Here is a 24,287-nt window from a genome sequence, read left to right on the forward strand (position 1 = left end):
GATCAAGGCCAAAATTCCATGCCACACCCTCAAACAACCACACAACAAACAGGAAGAGGGGAACGCACAATTCTTACACAAGTAATTTGCCAAAAGCAGCATTTTACAATCCCACATCCCAAAGACCCAGCAACTTGCGCAGATACCCATTAAGGCAATCCTCTTTTTCGCATGGAAAATTAGTTTAAGTAAATACCCTTCTTGCTTTGGTAAATGAGCAAACACGTATCACTCCATCTTGGATAGGTGGAGGGGTTGATCAATTACTCCAGCATCTAGGTTAGGAAGTTAGTTCAAACATCCCTCTTGGTTAGAAAGGGAGTTCAAATAACGCACCCCAGGAACTTGGTTAGGTAGTGAGTGCAAATACATACCCTACCATCATGCTTCATAACCACAGCTTATGTAAACAAAATCTTTAGTTATGAATGTGCTGCACAATCAAACAGAGAATTCCTTCATTCAGTTAGAAAATGTGGCTTAGTTTGCTAACATGTTCAAGTAAATCCCCTCTACCGTCTTGGCTAGCTACAAAGAGTTAAATGCATCCCATAAAATACATTACAAGAAGGATACAGAATGAACATATTATAGCAGTATACACACAGATCCTTAGATGTTTAGAAAACTGGGAATTTCTAAACCCCGGGTAAGTGCAACGCTGTTGGAACAGACCGATTAAAGGCGGTTGGGGACTTCTGGTGGATGGTGGATATTCACATGATGGAAGATACGCGGAAGTCTTCAACACTAGTATCAAAGCGTGAATGGAAGCTGCCAACTTTTAAGTGTAATTAAGACATTAGAGGGAGATGGTGAGGATGGTATGGATGGGCTCAGACAGATGCAGCATCAATGAAAGAAGTTGTGTCATTTCTTCATCTCAATCAACATCCTCCAGCAAAATGAGCCTTTGAAGCCTTCCCGCTACTTTAATCTTAGTTTTCAACAGTACTCACAATTTCTCTGCTAAGCACATGCCTATGTTAATAGCTCTTTGCTCTGCACCACTATTTGGGGGAGACAGGTGTGGTTTACTGTCCTCTCTTTGCCTGGCATTTGTGGCGGGTGGGTGAGGGGCAGAGGAATGAGGGTTCCCTTGGTCCCCTATGTAATCGCATCTAACCACAGGTTTTCCTCTGGAACCTATTATGGGCAATGAGAGGCTACTCATTGCCATTATTTCTCCTGCCCCATCCTGTCGCTTACTGAGATCCCCACCGCTCCTCTCTTCCAAAGTCATTTCAGGTTTCCTCCACAATCCACCTCAATCTGCCATGTTTTGTTTTTTGCGGTCCACTTCTGGATCTCTGCCGCAACTCCACCGCTTTCCCCCCTGTGCATCCTTCCGGTAGACCCCGGTTCCACTAGAGGCATGAGATATGTCTTCCCTATGTCAGACTGCTGCAAGGGCATTTGCCTGTTTGGGCCAGGTCAGCAGTGGTTCATGCTAAGCTGCGCCTCCTCCTACTGCATTCCTTTTCCCTCCCACCTGAGCCTTGGTTCTCTGTCTTCATCTCCAGAAACAGAATGCGGGGGTAAACCTGCAGCAGCCACTATCATGCTGCATGAGCTCTGGTGGTAGCGACCACCCTCTGGCACCTTTCTTGGACTCACGAGCAGCCACCCAAAAACAGAGCTGCCATCTCGAGCTGGCCTGTTGCACAACATAAAATGTGCTGTGCAGCCTGTGCAGGAAAGTTCAGGAGCAATTCTAGAGGTACCCCGGGCCGCCACAAAACAAAAACCATGCAAAGGACCAGACCTTCTCCCAGCATCAGCTTGATCAGGCAGCATCAGACCACTTCCAGCTGCCCTAGCTTCAGGTAGAATCAACTTCGTTATGTTTTAATTCAGTAACACATACTAATATAAAGAAACCCATCATCCTTAGATCACGTATTGTGAGAGGCCATATCTTAATGTAACGCATGGAACAGATACAGAGATAATCTGACATTCATTATAGTGCTGAGAGTATCAGCGGAGCATGAGAGACAGACTTGGCCTTGCTCACATACACAATGATGTAACTCACCCATACTTCCTCTTGGAAGCTGCACAAACCTTTATGTTGGCAAGCATGAGCCTCATTAAAAACGTGGCCTTGGCAGAGCGATGCTTTCCAACAAGTTCCATACTATGGAGAATGTGACTGGCAAAGCGGATTTCTGCCCAGACCTAGATCAAAAGTGGCAGAATAAATAAGGAGCGCCAAGAAAACGTCTGTTTCAGTTTTCTGACATCTCCGGCAACGTTGTAGCTTCGAAACACCAATGTCCATTAAAAATAAAGACCCCATTGAGAGCTTGCACCAAGAGGCCATTTTAGATCTTGACTAAGAAAGTGCTTGCGTTGTCTCCTGCGAGGTATACGGTTAGCTTACAATGGGTTAGGAGCATGCCCACTGCTTACCATTAATTGCGGTCTTCATGGTCATTCTCATTTCCTGGTTTCTTATTCATTAACGCATCTGGGTTCTCCTTTGCTTCTTTTGTTTGTCTCTACCCTGGACCATGAACGCAATACTTGAGTCCTTCGGCTGCTCCTTTTCAAGCGCTACTTTTTTCTTTTTGTCGAAGCACTCAACGCAAGACGAGGTACTTCCCAGCAATCTCTCTTTTGTATTTCTCCCCCGCCGTGCTAGCTTGTTTTGCTCTCTCATTGTCGTCTCCCCCGCCCGCCTCTATGCATCTCCCCGCCCTCCTCTATGATGCCCTCATGTGCTTATCCATCCATGTTGCTTTCCCACCTGTGTGCTTCTCCCCACGGCTCCCCATTCCACTCTCATCTGTTTGTTCTCCACCACCTGTGCCCTCACTGATCCTTTCCACCACCCGCACCTTCTGCGCTGCTTCCCACACCTGGGCCCTGTGTTGCTTCTCCTACGGATGCCCCCTATGTTGTTTCGCCCCCAACCTTTCCTCCCCAAGTGATTCTGCCCACCCGCCTACCCGTATTGCCTCTTCCCACCCACTCTACTTTTTTCCCCTTTGTTTATCAATACAACCCAGATCGGCAAACAAAAAAAGAAAGAAAGTGCTTACGCCATTTGCGGCCACGTGTGATTCATTCAGTAGGTTGGGTTAAAGTTAAGAGTAGAGTCATTTTACTGATTGTACACATACATCCTGTACAGGTGCCCACACAGTACTAAAGAGCTGTGCCCATTGCCATCTTTTGTCACACATGACTCCTTTAAGGGGCCTTCTATCAGCCAGCTCCCTAAAGCCTGTAGATATAGGGTCTAGGGACAGAGCTCTATTCGCTTACAAATTTCAAATATCATTGTCACACAAGAAATTATCCAAAAGCTGCGTGTATTTAAAAACAAAAAAAAGGGACAGGCGTTGGCAGCGGTGCTATGACTCACATAGTCCATGTGCTACCCGTCGCACACTGAGTAATTACCCATGCATAGCGCTTGCCGCCCAAATGAATCACCCCATAACAATAGTTAGTAGCTTACAATAAGTTACACGTCATTTGTAAACAGTAACACAAGTTCTAACGCTGATTCCGTAGCTAATGTTGTAACACACTCTTTCCATAAGGTACAAAGATGGCCTCACCTTTGAAGGTGGATGAGAAGAGAAAGGTCTTGGTGCAGGAACCATCTCAGAGGCTGAGGTGAGGTACAGCGGTTGTGAGATGCGCAATTAGGAAGGAGTGTAAAAACGGCAGAGGTGAAAGTAACCTCGGTGATGGACAAGGTTTCGGAACCATTTGCCACAAATATTTTTATGGAATGCCACAGGACTAGGGTTAGGAGTGGAGGACCTTCCAGATACACGAGACAAGAGATGAATGCATCGCCTCTGAATTCTTGATGGAGATGGTGAGGGAGCTACATGTCTGGTTATTTACCAACACGTCCTAATAAATAACAATTACCACATTAAACAAGAATTAGAGCTTCGGTGACCCTGGTGAGGCTCATGTTAGAAAAGAGCGTTCAATGTCCTTGACCACTTACAGAGGGAAAGATCTTGAGAATTTTCTTGTGTGAAGCACCAAACAATAGTTAATGGCCAAAAACGACCACTGTGGATTCAATGTGTAGAGCTGACATCTGGGATTTGTGGGGCAATTCCTCTAAGTCTCACACACCGTGATCTGGGCGCTTTGGAGTTGTCAGCCATTTAGGGATTAGCTTAATTTTTTAACTTAAGGCAACCCATTTAGTGACATTCTGGCTTAACACCTAGTTAGCCATGCTGGGCAGTTCATTAAGTCATTATAGCAAGGTTATTTCAGCAGCATATTGGTCACTGAGAGGGCATAGCAGTTATGAAGTTAACTAGTGGGGAAAGATGCTACTGAAGAGCCACTAGACCACGTATGTTGAAGGGATTTCATTAGTGTTTCTAGACGATGACAATTTGCCAGCGGACGACGTCAAGTTTAGTTCAATTTCTTGGGGTGTTGCAAAAAATGACAAGACCCAGATGAACAAATCCTATTAATTACTCAAAAAAAGTCAACCAACTCAACTCCAACTTCATCTTATAATTCCACAATCCATCTACCACAGCTCGCAGCGCAGTCTCGAAGCAACGTAAGGGCCACAAACCAACTAGTGCATCAAGGTATTTGCTCCAACAAATGTACTGAAGGAGGCAAGTTGGAAACAATGTTTGGCTTTCTGAAGCCAGCACGTGAATTATTCAAAGCGAGGGGTTCACATATGGATGGAAGGAGGGGCTTGGGGGTGGGGGGGGGGGAATGCAAGTTTTTTCAGAAGATGTGTCATTGTGAGGCATTAGTTGTGCGTTGAGCTGCAGCCCAGAGAAAATGGAAAGCAGAATGAAGGAGTTGTGATTTCTCCTGAGAAATCTAGATGTGCTGCTAATAAAAAGTTTAAAATAAAAAAAAACCTCACACCTCAATGGAAACACCGCCTTTTTTTTCCTAGACCTTGGGGACATAATGGTGTTTGGATAATATGAGCAGAAATATTTGTATCACCTCTTTGTAGCACATGACTAATAAAATAATTATTACTAATGACTTTCTATCTACTGATGGATTGCCACATTTAACAGCTGTAACAGGTATTAATGCTGCTTGATTTACTGGTGAGTGATTTATCAACATGTTAAGTATGGGAAAGAAAACCAGAACCAACAATCTATGGAGATGTCTCAAATAGAACAAAACACTCAATTCAATGAAATGGTGCAAAACTGAACAAATGCGTGTACTTGTGTGTTATGATGCGGACTGCATGCACTAACAACAGGGATGCAAGGAGGGTTGAGAGTTGCAGTGTCCACCTGGAACAGGTGAGTTAATACATTGATTTGATTGCCAATATAATGTTATCTAATAAGTGAATGAACGCTGAGCAGGCACACAGCCATCTTTCCATTCATTCTTCCTCAATATATTTGACCATCTTGAGGAAACCATAATGGGTTGCTGCCAGTACCTACAAACAAGTCACAAAACAAGAATCTACTATAGGCGCATAAACAAGTGTCTCTAAATGTAGGAAATAGCAAGTGGACACAGCAGTCTGCTGTTAGGATTCACAAATATCACTGCACAGTGCATTAGGAATAGCAGGCAAACCAGCTAGTCAAAGATGGCTGCCTGAATTACACAGCAAGGTAGTTTCTATCTCCGAAATGCTACAACCGTGCTTGATCGCGACCAAAAAGGACAACGATGGACGGGAGGTAACCAGAGGCTTATACCGAATAAATCTGTTAACTGGCTAGCGGCTGAGATTCTTAGTGGCAATGAGCATGCACTATAAGTAGCCTACTAGAAAATGTGCAATTTTCATATTAATCTGCAAACTACACATAGCACTATACACTTCACACCCCAGAATAAAGGAACAAGCAAATGCAATGGGTTTACAAATTCTGTCACGTAAAAAAACAAAAAAAACAAAAAACAGGTTTTAGCGTAAATAATATCAAGCAAGAATTAGGAATATTATCAGTTCTCCAGAATTTCCCCATTTTGGAACTCGTCTGTATGATGTACACGATGTGCCCACAGAGTAAGAAAATATATGGTGCTTAATGACAAATAACCTCAATGAAACAATTATTACATTTCATGCAGATAAAGACAGACAACATGGCAAGTCCTAAACACAAGTCCGTTCTGGGCACCTTTTGAAACTGGTTGAATCACACTGTAAAACGAGACAATTCTATCACGACTTGAGAGCGAATAGTTGTGCTTGCACGGGGTAGTCTGGAATAAATGGCACCTTTGCAAACGAGTCATCACACGTCATTCCATAAATAGCACTTGAACTCATCCTGTAGGCTTGTCTCCTATTCCATCCGAGGTGTGAACATGCGTCTTAACTGGTTGTCACTGAGCGGACACACACGTCAGCGTAAGGTCTTCTTACGCACTACATCCCTGTGACGTATGTTACGTGCATCGTACCCAACGGCGCATGCGTCCGGGAAAAATGTGGCCAAGTCCAACAGTTACCAACTCTGGAGTCCGTAGACCTGCGCTACAACCTAGACCTGACCAGCCTTGGCATATCGCCACGAGCTTGAGCTCACTAATCTGCTCAAACTCACAGTGCCAAGAAACAGAAAAGACTAAGGCCCTCATTATGTCATTGGTGGTAAAAACCGCCTACCGCCGCCAAAAGACCATCGCCGTGGCTACCAGCCGTACGCCGTATTAAGACCACAGCCGGATTTCCGCCAGAAGGATGGCGAAAATCCGTCTGTGGCCATGCCGGCGGCTGGCGGTAAGGTGGCGCTGCTGCCACCAGCAGCACCACCGCCAGCTGTATTATGACCCATAACACGGCTTGGCGGTGTTCTGCTGGCAGACGCTGCTGATGGCAGCAGCGCCCCGTCCAGTCTCCTGCCAGAGGACCCCTAAACACAGGTAAGTGGGTGCTCCGACAGAGGAGGGGGGTGTTGTGTGTGTTGGGGGGGGGGGTGCGTTTGTGTATGCGGGTGTGTGTTCCGTGTTGAATGTGTGTGCATGTATGGAGGGTGTGAGTGCGTGTATGTTGTGTTCTGTGAATGCGTGTCTGTATGAAAGTGTGTGCGGGTGTGTGTGTGTGAATGGATGGATGTATGCATGCGTGGATGAATGTGGGAATGGGTGTGTGTATGCGTGTGTGCATGTGTGAAGGGGGTGTGAATGTAGGGGGTTTGGAGAGGAAGAGGGAGTTGTGGGGGGGGGTAATCTGGGGAGGGGGTGGGGAAGACCTCTATCAGTGACAGGGAAGGGATTCCCTGTCATTGATAGTGCCTACCGCCATAGTTTTCGTGGCAGTAAGGGAGCCACAGAAACTATGGCAGTAGGCGGGGTCATAATCCCGCAGGCGGTACAGTGACGGCCACCAGACTGGAGATTGATATCCCCAGCCTGGCGCCAGTTACAGCTGTGGCGGTCGGTGTGGTACACTGGCGGTTTGGAAGCCAAACCGCCAATGTCATAATATGGTGGAAAGTACCGCCAGCCTGTTGGTAGTACTTTCCACCATATTACCGCCGACCGCCAGGGTCATAATGAGGGCCTAAATATAAGCACCTTCTACACTCACATTTCAGCACTAATCACAAAACACACAAAACAGCCTGCTTTTCTAGGCGCTCGCAGTAACGGGTGTCTAATATCACACTATGTGCAAGGGTAAAAGAAAAGCTGAAGTCTTTATAGAGTCATGTGAACAAGAAGATTTTGGTGAAATATTGGTTTACAAACAGATCAAGGTATTCTTATATATATATATATATATATATATATATATACATAAAATAAAAAAAAGACAACAAAAAAATGGACAAAAAACGATTTTTCTTCTTTTTATAAATGGAACCCATTCCAACAAAGGCCATGTCAGTTTGTTTTTGTACAATTACAGACTAATGGTGGTTATGCCATTAAGTTTGCACAACCCAAACTCAAAATCAAGTTCAGGGAAACTGTAGCAGGTAGAGATACACAATGTCAGTTTGGTGCCGTCTGGTATGAACACCCAGCCACTTAGGATGTAATAGCCGAATCGGAGAAACCCCCAGTAGGGCTGACTAGTCTCACAAGGATACCAAGGCATACATCAGAAGTCCAAATGTCTTATAACTGTACACAGTATACAAAAGTTTCCAACACGTATTTGTGATAACTTTTGTTTTATTCTTCACATAGATGAAGATTCCAGTGTGTGAACGGCAGGCAACACGTTTCGGCATCAAGACGTCTTCAAGGCCATCTCAAAAAAGTGAGAATCCATACAGGGAGTGCAGAATTATTAGGCAAATGAGTATTTTGACCACATCATCCTCTTTATGCATGTTGTCTTACTCCAAGCTGTATAGGCTCGAAAGCCTACTACCAATTAAGCATATTAGGTGATGTGCATCTCTGTAATGAGAAGGGGTGTGGTCTAATGACATCACCACCCTATATCAGGTGTGCATAATTATTAGGCAACTTCCTTTCCTTTGGCAAAATGGGTCAAAAGAAGGACTTGACAGGCTCAGAAAAGTCAAAAATAGTGAGATATCTTGCAGAGGGATGCAGCACTCTTAAAATTGCAAAGCTTCTGAAGCGTGATCATCGAACAATCAAGCGTTTCATTCAAAATAGTCAACAGGGTCGCAAGAAGCGTGTGGAAAAACCAAGGCGCAAAATAACTGCCCATGAACTGAGAAAAGTCAAGCGTGCAGCTGCCACGATGCCACTTGCCACCAGTTTGGCCATATTTCAGAGCTGCAACATCACTGGAGTGCCCAAAAGCACAAAGTGTGCAATACTCAGAGACATGGCCAAGGTAAGAAAGGCTGAAAGACGACCACCACTGAACAAGACACACAAGCTGAAACGTCAAGACTGGGCCAAGAAATATCTCAAGACTGATTTTTCTTAGGTTTTATGGACTGATGAAATGAGAGTGAGTCTTGATGGGCCAGATGGATGGGCCCGTGGCTGGATTGGTAAAGGGCAGAGAGCTCCAGTCCGACTCAGACGCCAGCAAGGTGGAGGTGGAGTACTGGTTTGGGCTGGTATCATCAAAGATGAGCTTGTGGGGCCTTTTCGGGTTGAGGATGGAGTCAAGCTCAACTCCCAGTCCTACTGCCAGTTCCTGGTAGACACCTTCTTCAAGCAGTGGTGCAGGAAGAAGTCTGCATCCTTCAAGAAAAACATGATTTTCATGCAGGACAATGCTCCATCACACGCGTCCAAGTACTCCACAGCGTGGCTGGCAAGAAAGGGTATAAAAGAAGGAAATCTAATGACATGGCCTCCTTGTTCACCTGATCTGAACCCCATTGAGAACCTGTGGTCCATCATCAAATGTGAGATTTACAAGGAGGGAAAACAGTACACCTCTCTGAACAGTGTCTGGGAGGCTGTGGTTGCTGCTGCACGCAATGTTGATGGTGAACAGATCAAAACACTGACAGAATCCATGGATGGCAGGCTTTTGAGTGTCCTTGCAAAGAAAGGTGGCTATATTGGTCACTGATTTGTTTTTGTTTTGTTTTTGAATGTCAGACATGTATATTTGTGAATGTTGAGATGTTATATTGGTTTCACTGGTAATAATAAATAATTGAAATGGGTATATATTTGTTTTTTGTTAAGTTGCCTAATAATTATGCACAGTAATAGTCACCTGCACACACAGATATCCCCCTAACATAGCTAAAACTAAAAACAAACTAAAAACGACTTCCAAAAATATTCAGCTTTGATATTAATGAGTTTTTTGGGTTCATTGAGAACATGGTTGTTGTTCAATAATAAAATTAATCCTCAAAAATACAACTTGCCTAATAATTCTGCACTCCCTGTATAAAGAGCAAGGCCCTCCCAGTTTAATATTATACTATGTAGTAATACAGGCTGTGTGTCCAAAGCACGGCAAACATTCAAAGGTCTCTGGCCGTGGTAAGCCTGTTGCACACAGTGGTGAATATACACACGCGAGGAGCTATGAAGTAATATTAAACTGGGATGGCCTCTCACTTTATATGGATTCTAATTTTTTGAGTTGGCCTTGAAAAAGTCTGGATAACAAAACATGTGTTGGCTGCCATTCACACACTGGAATCTTCGTCTATGTGAAGAATAAACCATAAGTTATCAAAAATACACATTTGAGACTTTTGTATACTGTACACAGTTATAAGACATTTGGACTTCTGATGTGTGCCTTGGTATCCTCGTAAAATCAGTCTGTTTTTGTATCCTATTAATTTATGAAGGTAAATCCCAGGGTACGCAAAGCTGTACTCATTTTTCCTCAGCTTTTCCACCAGTCCCCTGCATCGTACCAGCTGTGTTTGTCAGTAAAAACTTTTTTCCTTACACTGTATGGGGCAATTCAGCCTCAATTCCCTTTCCTGCTCTACACGCGGAAACAAATATGGGTATTGGGAGCTCCTACAGTTCTGTAAAGAAACAAGTCTTGAACCACCTGTAATACCCAACAAAGAGAAACCTTGGAACCAGATCACACTCACAAAACCCTCTGCTGGAGGAATGATTCCACAACGAACGACATCTCGTCAGTCATCATAAAAGTAGATCTTTGGTTGAAGCAATAGCAAAAGCCATTAAGGTGCAAATCCAGGCCTTCGGCTCTTCAGCCTATCCTATGCTTCCCATCTCAGAGTGTTGTGCAACTACAGAACCTTTGAGTTTCCATCCACCAACCAATACAATTAACAGACCTACAACACATTCATCTTCTTGTAATTCAAAACAGTGGATGGGGTTCAGAAACCCTCACCTGGATACAGAGAAAAACGCCACTCCTACATTAAAAAGATCCTATATTGGGGCGTGGCTTCGGGCGTCAAGATGGCGGTCGCACTCTGAGAGTGCTCTGGACCCCTCCGTCATCCGCCCATAGCTAGCGCGGTTTTGCCGAGCGAGGGATGCCGTTTTGCCTCTCCCTGTGATCCCTGGATCCCGAGGAGCCGGTAGAGGTGAGCGGTTGCAAAAGGCAGGCTCCGATCTACCGCCGCGGCCCGACCGGCTCCGAGGGGAAAGAAAAATAAAATGGCGGCTGGGACGGTGTCTCTGCGGCTGATTCGGCTCCGACGCTGTTGCCCTTCCTGACGCCGCGGCGCCGGACTGAGGGCGCTTCGCGGGCCCTGGAGGGCGCTGGGGTCGTGCTCCGCGTGTGGAGCCCCGCGGACGGAAGAGACAGGGCCGTCCCGGCCCGAGAAAAAGGCCCTGCGTTAGCGGGGCCGCCCCTGGGTGCCCACGCAGAGACACCGGTGTAAAAGACCCGCGGGGCCCCGCCGGACCGGAAGTACACCGGGAGCCCTGGTGGGCATTGGGACCGCGCTCCACGCGCTGAACCCCGCGGACTGAGGGGACGGTGTCGCCCCGGCTCGGGGGAGGGGCCCTGCACCGAAGGGGCGGCCCCTGGGTGCCCACACAGAGACAATCGGCAAAGAAGCTCTGCAGTGCCCCGCCGGACGGGGGGCGCACCGGGAGCCCTGGAGAGCGCTGAGGCTGCGCCCCGGGCGCGAAGTCCCGCGGATTGGAGGAGGCAACGACGCCCCGGCCCAAGAAGAGAGGCCCTGCGCCAGCGGGACCACTTCTGGGCGCCCATCTGAATCGTCGGTGGAGAAGACCCACGGAACCCCGCTGAAGGGAGGCGAGACATTGTTGGCATGAAGAGGAACAACGTGACAGTGGCATGGGGGATACCCACCCGCGGCTCCCATTCCCTTCCCCCACCCCGGTGCCTTGATTGACTTAAGGTGAGGGCCGAGAGCGTGTGGTGTGCCTGAGTCGTGCGGGGGATCGGAGGTGACCCCATCAATTTTCAAGCAGCTATCGACAAACGGGCCGACGGGCCAAATTCACCCTCCCCAACGGGGCCGCTGACCTGAATGGGCCCACCACAGACCACCAACGTGACTAAAAACAGGCCGTGAACCGACCTTGGGACACTGCGACATCCAGGGGGGACTGGATCCTGGGTCGGAGTGCCTCCCCCTTCTCTCTCATCCCTCCCTACGCAAAAGGTGTCATGGGAAAACTGCCGAGGGGAGACCAACGAGCCAGACCCCAGGGTGGAATCAGCGGGGAGGGTCTTCATGCGGAGCCTACGGAATCACAAACGGACCTAGAAGAGACTTTGAGCCCGCCTTCCTGACCTTCATGCATATAATACTGAGAACATCCGTGCCTGCCCGTGGTGGCGGGTCCCCGCCGGTGTGAGCCACCCCCGCGGATTCCCAATCATAACAAGTGAACCAAGGCCCAAGATTTAAATCAAAGCACTGCAAGATTTAACCTATCTGACTCCCCCCCCCTGCGCCACGATGGGGAGAGACAAGGCGAACAAACAACCTCCACCCTCTCAGCAAAAGATCGACCAGTTCACGACGCCGACAGGACAGCGGGGAGAGGGGGACACGGCTAGTGGGGGCCCAGCGCCGGACAGAGTGAGCGCCATCCTCCAGGCAATCCAAACTTCGCAATCCGCTGTAGAGACCAAAATCGGGGAAGTACGGGAGGATGTGGGCCTTGTTAGGCAGGACCTCAGAAACGCAGTGAACCGGATCACGGAGGTCGAGGCCAGAGTCTCCCAGACTGAAAGCGACCTATCCGACCTTAAAGCCAAGGTAGCCCAGCTGATGACTCGATCCGGAGAGTTGCACCGCCGCGCAGAGGACGCGGAGAACCGGTCAAGACGCAACAACCTGCGCTTCATTGGATTTCCAGAGGGCATAGAGGACGGCGGAGCCTCCGAATTCCTAGAGAATTGGATCAAAACCTGGATGCCGGATCAGTCCCTCTCGCCCTGGTTTGTGGTTGAGCGAGCCCACAGGGCACTTGCCCCTCGCCCCCCTCCGGGCGGCCCAAAACGCCCGATGATTGCTCGCTTCCTCAACTTTAAAGACAGAGATAACATCCTCAAGGAGGCTAGACGTCTGGAAGATCTTCACTGGGAAAACCATAAAATCCTAATCTTCCCGGACTACACCCGTGAGGTCCAGACCCGCCATCGCTCATATGAGCAGGTTAAACAAAAACTTAGAGCAATGCAGCTCTCCTACATGCTCCTCTTCCCCGCAAGGCTCAAAGTCCTCTTGGCCGGGAAAGCTCATTTTTTCGAAACACCTGAAGAGGCGTGGGACTGGCTGACAGAGGAGGGCGTCGGAGCCCGGAGGGGCCCCCCGGGTCCTGCTGAAAAGATCTCCCGGATGGGATCCCCCCTCCCGGAGGGGCCCCGGAGGAGCCGGAGACGCACCAGGTCCCGGAGGGGGGGGGGAAAAAGAAAAAGACCCAGACACTCTTGTGGACAATGAGGCGGCCCGGAACTTAGACTCACAGACCGAGGGAGGTGCGGACCCTCCCGAGCCTCAGGCCTCGGCCCAGGCGATGGACGACGGCCGCTTGAGCCAGTCCCCGGCACTTGATTAATACTGACAATGAAACATACTTGACCCCTGCTGGAGGACCTCCGGTGGGGGACCCGAGTTATTCAACTTTTAAGGTGCAGGCCCCTTGGAGGCCGCCGTTGGTCACATTGTGTCCCTCTAATGCACGGCGCCTGACCTCGGCACATGGCCGCTAATTGCAGTTGATCCGGTTAAATGGAGGGGTCCACCACTCCACCCCAACGATAGTCATACTGGCTATCTGGTTCTGGTTGGGTATTTGGGCGACAGATGCTTCCGGGGTGGGAGTATGGGGAGGGGGGCAGTTAGGGGGGGGAGGTTTGAAACCAGTTTAAAGCGTAGTGAATCGCTTAACCTCGTTTGTTATTTCAATATCTCACTGTTAAGTTCAAAACAGCCGTCCCTAGATCCACAACCAGACACCCAACTTGGTACAATACTTATGCAACCCACGCTTGGCATACACTGACTCAGGTCCTCTCCTGGAACGTAAACGGCCTGCTAGACAAGATCAAAAGGTCAGCAGTATTCAGCACTCTTCGCAGATATTCTCCCTCTGTGTTTTTTTTGCAAGAAACTCACCTCCTCAGGACTAGGTGCCCCATGCTTATGCGAGGAGGTTACGATAGAATATACCACGCGGGCTTCTCTAGAGGCTCCAGGGGAGTGGCCATCCTACTCCACCGCTCCCTACCCATGGTGATTACAGGCACGCAATCCGATCCACAGGGCAGATTCGTAGTGGCCACAGGGACGCTCCACGGGTCGCCAATAAACCTTGTTTGTGTGTACGCCCCTCCGGCGGGACTGGACGCCTTCCTACTCTCGCTCCGACGCGTGACGGCGGACCTCCCCCAGGGGGCCACCCTGTTGGGAGGAGACTTCAATGCCGTTCTCGACCCCAACCTGGACGTGTCTGGCGGGGCCGCTGCCAGTATATCCAATCGGGCTTCGGCACTTAACAGCTGGACCGAGAGCCTAGGCCTATGTGACGTATGGAGAACCTGGCACCCCAGGGAGCGGCAATACACGCATACATCAGCTGCCCACCAAACGCAATCCAGAATAGATTTTATATTCATGTCCGCCACGGACCTCCCGAGCGTTACGGGGGCAGAGATACTCCCTCGTGGAGTCTCAGATCATGCTCCAGTACGTGTTTGTTTGGGCGGAACAGACCCCTCTAGGCGCCCGGTGTGGCGCCTAAATGCCTGGTATTTGCAGGACGAAGACTATACCCACGAGGTCATGACTCACCTTACCCAATACTTCGACCTGAATGCGGGATCAGTCCAGTCTCCAGGAACACTATGGGCAGCATGTAAGACCACCCTTAGAGGGCAAGCTAAATACCTCCTACGTTCCCGCGAACGGGACCGAAATTCTCAGGTCTCCAGGCTGGAGGCCAAGGCCTTAAGACTGGAGTGCCAACAAGCGACCTCGCCGTCTGCCTCTACCACGAGGCAGCTGACCTTAGTCAGAGGCGAAATCAAACATATAATGCTAGAATCGGCTAAACATATCTGGAGAGCTTCCGCGGCCCAAATATATGGCTGGGGGGACAAAAATGGGAAGCTTTTGCATTGGTTGGCCACCCGTCCTCTGGCCAACAGAGTTATTCCAGAGATTTTAGATGCCTCGGGCACCCTCACCAAAACACCTATTGATATTGCGCAGAGTTTCGCCTCGTACTATGCCCGCCAATATGCAAGGCACTCCCGCCCGACCATTGAGAGAGAGGCTCCCCTTCTAAACGACATTACCCTTCCTAAGGTCTCCTCGGAGACAAGAGACAGACTAGATGAAACTATTAGCCTCAAAGAAATCACCAACACGATCTCCAGCCTGGCTTCGGGTAAGACCCCCGGTCCTGACGGTTTCCCAGCAGAGCTATACAGGAAATACAGTGACATTCTGGGTCCACACCTTCTTAACATGTACGAGGAGGCTGAGAGATTGAGCCGCTTCCCCGTTGGGATCGATCAAGCCACGATTGTAGTGATCCCCAAAACCCAACCCCCATCACGACACTGTTCGGCGTACCGGCCCATCTCACTCTTAAACACTGAGGTCAAGGTGCTCTCTTCGATCCTTGCCTCTAGATTGAAAAAAAGTAATGCCCACTCTGGTGCATTCTGACCAATGTGGCTTTATGCCCACCCGCAGCACCAGACACTGCATTAGGCGGCTACACCTGGCCCTGGCCCACCACAAGACCCTGTCGCACAAACCCTTGGCACTACTCCTACTCGATTTCGAGAAAGCCTTTGATACGGTGGATTGGTCTTACCTCGAACAGGTTCTGCAAAGAAACGGGCTCGGCCCCAAATTTCGAAACCTAGTGAGACTCCTATATTCCAGGCCGACAGCCCGAGTCCAGGTGAACGGAGTGGTTTCCGATCCATTCCCCATTGGCCGTGGAACCCGACAGGGATGCCCACTATCTCCCCTGCTCTTCGCATTGATAATAGAACCCTTAGCAATAATACTCCGAGGAGACCCATTGATCGAGGGCTGGTCCTGGCCCACCTGCTTAGAGGATCGCGTAGCGTTATACGCAGACGATGTCCTCCTATATATTTCCAATCCGGCCAAAAGCGGCCCCGCGTGCTAGAAATCCTAGGCCTCTTTGCGGAGGCCTCGGGATTGATCCTAAATCCCACCAAGTCCCTACTGGTCCCCCTGCATCGCTCCAGGGACTGTGTGGACTGGCAGCGAAACATTCCAGTACGAAGAAACAGTTTTAAATACTTGGGAATACACATCTCACTCCTCCCCGAATTGACATGGGAACTCAATATTACGCAGTTAACTAGGAAAATCAAGACTGATCGTCTACGCTGGAAGACCCTCCCCCTTAATCTGCTTGGCAAAATAGCGCTTTACAAGATGATGATCCTCCCTAGGCTCCTCTACTTATTGCAAAATTTTCCGTTCCCCATACCCATAAAATGGTTCAGGGAAATGGACTCACTGGCGCGCCAATTTATATGGAGCGGAGCTCGCTCACGACTGGCGCTCAAAACTTGCCAAAGAGATGTATACGAGGGGGGCTTAGGCATGTCCAATATCCACTTTTACTACCTTGCGACGCAGTTACTTGTGATTAATGACTGGGTGGGGGGTGGGTGGTCAGACCCGGCATACCGGTTGGAACTTCAGTCCATGGGCTATCCTCGGATCTTTGGCACCCTCTACGGAGGTCCAATCTCTCAAGACGTCCCGGACGTAACTAAGGTGATTTTACAGGGATGGCGGACTGCTCAGAGGTTGACGGGGTGGCAGGGGCGTCTCACCCAACAAACCCCGTTATGGCATGGGAGACACTTGGCGCAGGTGGCGGGCTTGGAGGGTTTTCGAAACTGGGACAACACAGGTATCTCTACTCTGGGGGACGTCTGGAGAGGGTCGTATATGCGATCCTTTGAGGATCTCCAAAAATTTTTCTCCCTGAATAAGACACAGTTCCACAGATATCTCCAGCTCCGACACGCCCTACTAGCACATGTCCGAATGGGAGAAGCCATACCCGAGCACAGTCCTATGGAGGCTAAGGTGCTGATGGGGGGCCTGGGTAGGGGCGGTGTTTCCCAGATATACCGTGCCCTGGTCGCCGGCACCCCGGGTTCTCTGGAGGGGCTCCGCCGAAGGTGGGAGGGATGGACGGGCCCCATGGAGGAGATGGACTGGGACGAAGCATTGATGGCCCCGCGCGCCCTAGCGATGGCTACACGCCTTCGATTGATACAAACATATTATCTTCACACAGCCTATCTCACACCCATCAAACTACACAGAGCGGGCTTACGCCCCACAGCGGAATGCCCTCGCTGCAGAAACCCTACAGCCGACTTTTTCCACATGGTATGGACCTGCCCAGTCATGGTGACATACTGGGAGGCTGTTTTGCAGGAAATCTCCGAGGTCCTACAGGAAGACATAGAGAGGAAACCTCTGCCCGTTCTACTGGGGATCATGGGCGACACTGGGTTGAGGAGACCGGACCGAGCTTTCCTTGGGGTGGCGTGCCTGGTAGCCAAGAGGCATATAGTGGCGGGCTGGAAGGCTGTAAGTGCCCCAACACTGACTAAATGGAGAAGAGGGGTAGACTGGTGTGCGCAGAATGAAAAACTTGTATATGAGGCCGGAGGCTGTCCAAACAAATATAATAAGATATGGGGGAAGTGGGAGGCTGCTGCAGGTCCTTAGATTAAACAAAGTATAGCCACCAATCATATTGTACTGTCTGGGAGTATGGGCTCGGCTGTTGTTAGATGCACGTTGGCATCCTGTTACATGTATGTACCATTGTATTTACCCTTTTCTTTTCGCAAAATAAAAAAAAGTCTTTATAAAAAAAAAAAAGATCCTATATTACGCCAACGCAGTCGTATGCATCACAGGATCTTTGAGTAGAATCTACAAATTCTCTTACTTTCTCTCTTCCTGCTTCTTTGGGTACCGTAAACACACCGCAAAGTAAAGGCTTTTAATGCAGGCTGAGGGCCAGGTTCACAGCTTTATTACTATTTTTTTTAATACTATTTTTACTAAGAGTGAGAAACACTATGACCTTACATTTGGACGGAAGATTCACCAAAAATATTAAGCATAATGTAAGTGACATCACCAGTCAGTGCAAACAATGAGCTTATAGGGGGAAACCAGGCATGTGCCAACTGTACACCAGGAATGTCCTTCCCTCTCAGGCTATTTTTGTACTATGGGCAGAACTAAATATTGCATCTTTTTGAGGATTCTCCCCATCATTGTTCAGTGTACGCAACATGTCAGGCCAGTCTCAAAAGTCTTGTAATATTTTTTTCACCAGTTCTCACCCTGAAGAGATGGATCATTTCTGCAGCAACAAATCAGAGGCATTTTCTTGTCATGCGGGCTAGGAGGCCAGTGGCGTAGCGCGGAGGGTGCAGGGGGGGCTGGCCGCACCGGGCGCAACATCTTGGAAGAGACTAAATCCACGGGTTAGGGGGCGCAAATTACTTGCCTTGCCCCGGGTTAGGGGGCGCAAATTACTTGCCTTGCCCTGGGTGCTGACAACCCACGCTACGCCACTGTAGGAGGCACAATCCAACTGTAGCCATTCTCCTTTAATTTCAGGACTAGGGTCCTAAATGCTCTCCCACAAGGGCTCATAAGACATCTTTTTGTCCGCTAGGCAACACTGTTCTCCTGCACTCAATTTTGGGGAGCAAGAATAAGCCCGATCCTTGTGGTGGGACCAGCCACCTCATTGCTGCAACAGTTTCTCATTGCACTTGCACACAACCATGGCCCAGGGGGACAATACCAACTGTTCATTCATAAGCATCACACCTCAAATGTTGTACTGTGTATCAAAAAGATGTTGGGCTTATTCGTTTTGACCAGTGCTTAATTTGTAAATAAAAAACATGCTAGTGCCCAAAGCTCTCCTCTGAAACAGGATGCAATTAAATGTGCAAGCACGGAATACTAAGGCAGCATAATCCTGAAGCCATCTCGGGCCTCTTTAATCTATTTACAGCCACTCCTGCCCCTTCAGGTCACTCTTGCAGCTTTCTGCTTTCTCCCTTTGTGACGCTTTTTCATTTTTTTTCTTCCTCCGTCTTTCCCATATTTGGCTTTTGCTCACAGTAAATGCTTGAGGCAGAGAAATAAGTGCCGACCCTCAAAAGTAAGTGTCAATGCCCCACACCGGAAACCGCAGGCTCAAATTAAGCACTGGTTTTGATGCAGCAATAGTCAAATATCCGAGTATCCAAGCTTATGCCAAATTTAGCAGCTGAAAGTGGACCTCTGGGTCTGGAGCTGGCAATGACCCCGCTCTGACCATCAAAGAGCTCTTACCTGTTTCTTCTTGAGTTTTGAGATTTGCTGCTCTACCATGGTGATCTCACGATCCACACGGTCCATGTTCTGTATTAGCTCCTCCTTGGAGAGACGGGATGGCAGTGCATCCATGTCGCCATCCAGGCGGGCAGGGCTAACGGGAGAGACAGGTTCCAGCTTGCTGCTCAAGCTTCGATCCTGCATTACAAAGAAAGTAAAGACCATCAATGAATTTACCAGAGCAAATACATTTGCATTTATTCATAATTCTAGGACTCATCTACATGTCGACTGGTAATGTTGAACACTTGGCACATGGAGAACAGTACATAAGTCTCTTAACCTATGACGTTAACAAGCAGTAATGGCAGTAGTGCTGGAAGCAAAACAGAGAAAAGTACAACACTCAGAAGTCCATTATAGACCATGTACATCAGGCTAGTGTCGGGTGATGACGAAGATGGATAGCTGAGTCTCCACTGCAGAAGGTCAGGTAGGGGAAGTTGTTCTTGGGACCTGCTCCGATGCCAGATAGGAGCATCAATTCCATGGGGGAATCACTTCATGTTTAAAGTTCTAAGGAGGAGAATGATGATGATCCTGGATGTGGCGTAAGAAGGTTAGAGCAGTGGGGCAAAGTTGGTTGGTGGAGGGGAGGAGTGGTCGGGAGCATAGAAGCTTACAGCACTGAACACTTCAACACAGTTCCAAGCTAAAGAAAAAATATATGTTAAGTATGTACCATCAACTGATTGAAGTTATAATATGCTTACAGTACACCTGCAGACAGCAATCTGATTACATCCTCATTTTCTTTAAGACTAAAATAACAATTCCCTCAGATACTTGTAGGCACCAGCATAAGAATTATAAATGCATCCCTCTACAAGGCAGTTTTCCTCAGACATGTGAAACACTACATTAAGTTATGTTAGGTTTTTTGCATTAGTATAGCACCAAGGACTGAGAAGATCATTATTAAGTTGTATGTGAGGTTTACTAGTGTTTGATTGTTGCAGATTAGTACAGCGTATGCAGAGTTTGTAGGTAATAAGTGTTTTGAAGGTAAATTGCTTTCTATCAAAGGAGATCCTTGTAGAGTCTTATGTGTAGGGGTGTGTGTAGCGAAGGACTGTCGCTTTTTTTCATTACGGGGGGAGGAGTTGTCAATTGACCGACCCGGAATAGAAGGGCATTATATCTATGCATGACAGTCTAAAGGACACACCCCATGGTCTGACTGCCCATCCTCCTACCTCACAACTGCTGCAGCAGTTTAATCTTCCTAACTTATTCTGAATCAATGGTGGCGGTGGGAGGCAATCACACTTACCAGTGGTGAGTGTGAAAGCGCATCAAAATCTTATGGAAGGACGACCTGTTTCAAAGACATCAAGACTAATTCAATATTGGAAAGCCCACTGGTTATTCTACTTGGTGACATTGATGTGGACGATCTGTAACCTCTATCCTCAGTAGTGACCAGTAAAGTGGTCTTGAACTTTCCACTGGCAGCTAAACAAACAACAGATCATAAATGGGAAGCCCTTGCCCTACAACCAATGGGTTTGGGGTAGACTAAAATATAATACATCTTTGAAATTGAAATATTCACAGCAACCCTCAGACTGGCTGGACGGATTAAAAAAAAAACAGATACCCGATTCCACACATACATCATAAGACAATCCTCAACGGTGTGTTCACACCCAACACGACACTCCTCCGCAAGACAGCTATAGGTCGTTCTCCATAAATATGATGTAAAGTCAAAACCATGAATGAAATAACACTGCAATGCAACTAACCGTTGTTTTTTGTATCTGAACACCTCATAGACTGTGATCCCCGTCCCCCACTTTCACTTGAGGCCACTTTCGAGTTCTGGGAATAATGTGGATACCAAAAATCCAGAAGGTTCACATACATCTACTGTAATTCACATGATCCTAAACTACCCGAATAAAAAAGGCATTTGATAACTATTATTCTATTACATGCTCCTGTTTTGAAAACTTTCTTTTAAGTTCTTTAAAAAGATTGGCTTAGCACGTGCCTCTTGAACTTAAGGGTCTGAACAAAGAACACCATGGCTTGTGTGCGAGGTCTGGTGGCAGCGAAAATATTGAAACCAAGATTTGATTGGAAGGAAGGAAAACAAGATCTACCTGGAGTAGTATAGGACGGTATACAGGTTATTTTCTCACATATTACACTAAACAAATGTATAATTTGAAGTACCAGGAAAGGAAGCAATTTGCCAATTTGGTAATGTGTCAAGGTCAGGATTAGAACTAAGTTGTCCAAGTTGAGTGGCTCCACCGCTAGACCTCCTGCAATCTTCACTGGCTGCCATCGAAACCATGGGATAGTTTTAAAGGGGGACGAGGTATCTATGCATCTCGAAACCCAAGATGGCATCATAAAAAGCCACATTCTGGAACATCTATCACTAGTGACTTAAAGCGTTGCAACACTGGGTAAAGAGAAATATTTTTCTCTATACTGGATCCCCTTAAAAATGATCCTATGTAACTTACAGAGCAATCCAGATTTTGGGCACCCCAAATATATACCTATGCATCAATAAGACCTGAGGATAAACATTTGATAGGGGTTCAGAAGTCCAAGCAGTGAGAAGCCGGAAGCTGCAAACAGCCAGCTCCAATAATTGTTTCTCAACATTGGGAGTCAGCTATATGGTCATCTTAGCTCTCGAGGCAGCGGAGGTAGCATGCAATGCATAGTGACAACTCACTAGCATACCGGCGCACAACACAAACTGATTGCAATTGCGTGCAATGCAATGAACCTAAAATGGTACCCGCTAGGGCTTTACAGAGGACAACAAAGCGTGATTTACTGATAGTAACCCATGGTGGTCTAAAAGGCGGAATGCACCTCCCTGGTACCCGTTTAGTGGCTGTGCTTTGTTAAGTCATGTCGTTTTAAGGAAGGAGGAATATACATAGATGGGAAAGTCATTGGAGAACTGGGTACAACGGAGGAAAGAGGAAGTGACATAAAAGAAGAAGGAGGTGGTGGATAAGGTAGAGGGACAGACAGACACCGACGTGCACTGCGGTACAAATAAAAGGAGCACAAATAGAGGTAGTGGGATAAAAAAAAAAAACGGAGTGCCTAGTCTCTGCATTCAGGAAGCAGTCCCCAGAAAGAACAAGAATAATGGTGCAACCAAATATAAAAACATCTCTACCATCATTACAACTCCACCACTCGGGATACAGCGGTTTGTGTGCTCGGCTACCAAGGCAGTTCCTCCCTGCAGAAGGTCCTTCTGTCACTCACCGGCCTGAAACCATGACCAGGAGAGCCGTCATTGACGGATCAACAACAGGAGGACCATTCACAGACTTGGGCTGGGCCTCAGATGCTACGTCCCTATCGCCTTCCATTACATCAGGCTTCAAAAAGTTCCAACAATGCTCGAGTGTGGGGAGTATCTGGTCTCTGCACAGTGGGGACAAGGCGCAGTATCTGGTAATAAACTGCTAACACATCTGCCCAGTATGTACATTAATTCATCTGGGAGCTGCTGCATTAAAGCGCACCACACCAAATTTGTGTAGTTGCTACTTGGGGCTAAAGGGTTCCACAAGCTTCACCCCAAATCTCATCCGTTAGTAGGTATATAATGCATGCTGACATCACCACAGCTGGCAACATGCCGCAGTGTCTTTTCTCACTTCAAGGTGCTCGGTTTCTGAGTCTGTAAGGCAAGACACTAGTTACTTGCGTTCACCACGTTTGGATGCAATCCAGAGAAAGGAAACGTTGAATTCCTGTGCACCGCAGAGCTCTCTGGAGTGACTGCAGATCCGCAGTTATGACAATCTACAAACATTGTGAGAAAGCACAGATGTTGCGTCAGTGGGCAGGCGCAAGTCAGCCAATTGACAAGGAGCCAAAATGCTCTTAGAAGGCCCAGCAGCACCAGAACACCAGTCCTTGTGGGCAAGTGTCTGTGCTTGACCTACTAGGGTACTCAAAATTGGTTGGCGTAACAAAGAGGTCGTTGAGTAGCTGAGTCCCTCAACTTTCTCTCTGCCTTCACATTAAAGACAGCAGGGTAGACATGGAAATATACATTTTAGTTTTTTAATTAAGAACTAAATAGTTTAACTCTGCTCCTCGCCACTTTCCACTTAATTAATTAGGACAGCTGAAGCACAGAGAGCTAAAGTGTTTTGAACCGAGTTACATACCTTTGTCAAGTCATAAGCTCGGTCCTAGATCCCACTTCTTTCTCTTGAGTTGGCTGCTGTTGAGAGGCACAATATCCCTTGACTTGGGCGGATCCCTCTGGTCTCCCACCCACAAACCTCTCATGCGCACAAAGCACCCCCCAGCCATCCCGCTCTTCCAGGATTCGCAAACCATCAAGACTGCAGATTACTTGCGTACTCTCAGCTTGACTTGATGAGCTAACTGTGGGAACCTGAACGGATCCCCATGATGATGGAATGTTAACCAAGAGATTTTGCAAAATCATTCCATGCGGGCAACTGGTGTTTTTTAAATGCGCACCTCAAACACTGATGCGTATGTTAACAACAGTAAGCTTAAGAACGTGTTCATCCCAACATATGCACATAAGATGCAAGACTAGACAGTTAACTAGGATATCTTTAGCGGAGGTTCCAAAAGCTGATGTCTTTCAAAGAATTCTGCTTTAGTGAAGGCGCTGTTGCAATCTCATTTTAAGTGTTATTTTAATGTACTTTATAAAATTTAAGGATTAAAAAGCCATACCTGGATGCAACAATGCATCTTCTAATCCTTACCACTGGCTTGGACGTCCTGCATAGACACTGGGTAGCGATTTGTACATGTAAATTAAAAGAGCAACTGTATCCAGGTCCAAATCTTATGTATTGAATCAAAGCGTGGGCACTTTAGACATGAAATGGCACGTGCTTGTAAATTCACACTGCGGGCTCAGTGCAGGACAACTGTACCCTCAGTTGTGCAAGGAAGGTCTTTCCACACCCAGACTGGCAGGAGACAGAACCTTAATTCACATGTCGAAGGTCTACAGGGAATTAAACTGGGAAAACAATTGTG

At 47.8% G+C, this 24,287-nt stretch overlaps 1 protein-coding gene across 9 annotated transcripts in view; it reads right to left on the reverse strand.

The window, feature by feature from the left end:
• Positions 1–24,287, reverse strand: part of NCOR2 (nuclear receptor corepressor 2) — a 1,084,598-nt gene that overhangs the window by 746,520 nt on the left and 313,791 nt on the right. For all 9 annotated transcript variants that reach the window (XM_069215021.1, XM_069215023.1, XM_069215022.1 and 6 more), the window contains one exon: positions 19,221–19,400. In XM_069215021.1, the coding sequence (XP_069071122.1) occupies positions 19,221–19,400 (180 nt within the window). The remainder of the gene's footprint in view (positions 1–19,220; positions 19,401–24,287) is intronic.

The sequence above is a fragment of the Pleurodeles waltl genome, chromosome 11 (genome assembly GCF_031143425.1).
Source record: "Pleurodeles waltl isolate 20211129_DDA chromosome 11, aPleWal1.hap1.20221129, whole genome shotgun sequence".
Classification (NCBI taxonomy): domain Eukaryota; kingdom Metazoa; phylum Chordata; class Amphibia; order Caudata; family Salamandridae; genus Pleurodeles; species Pleurodeles waltl.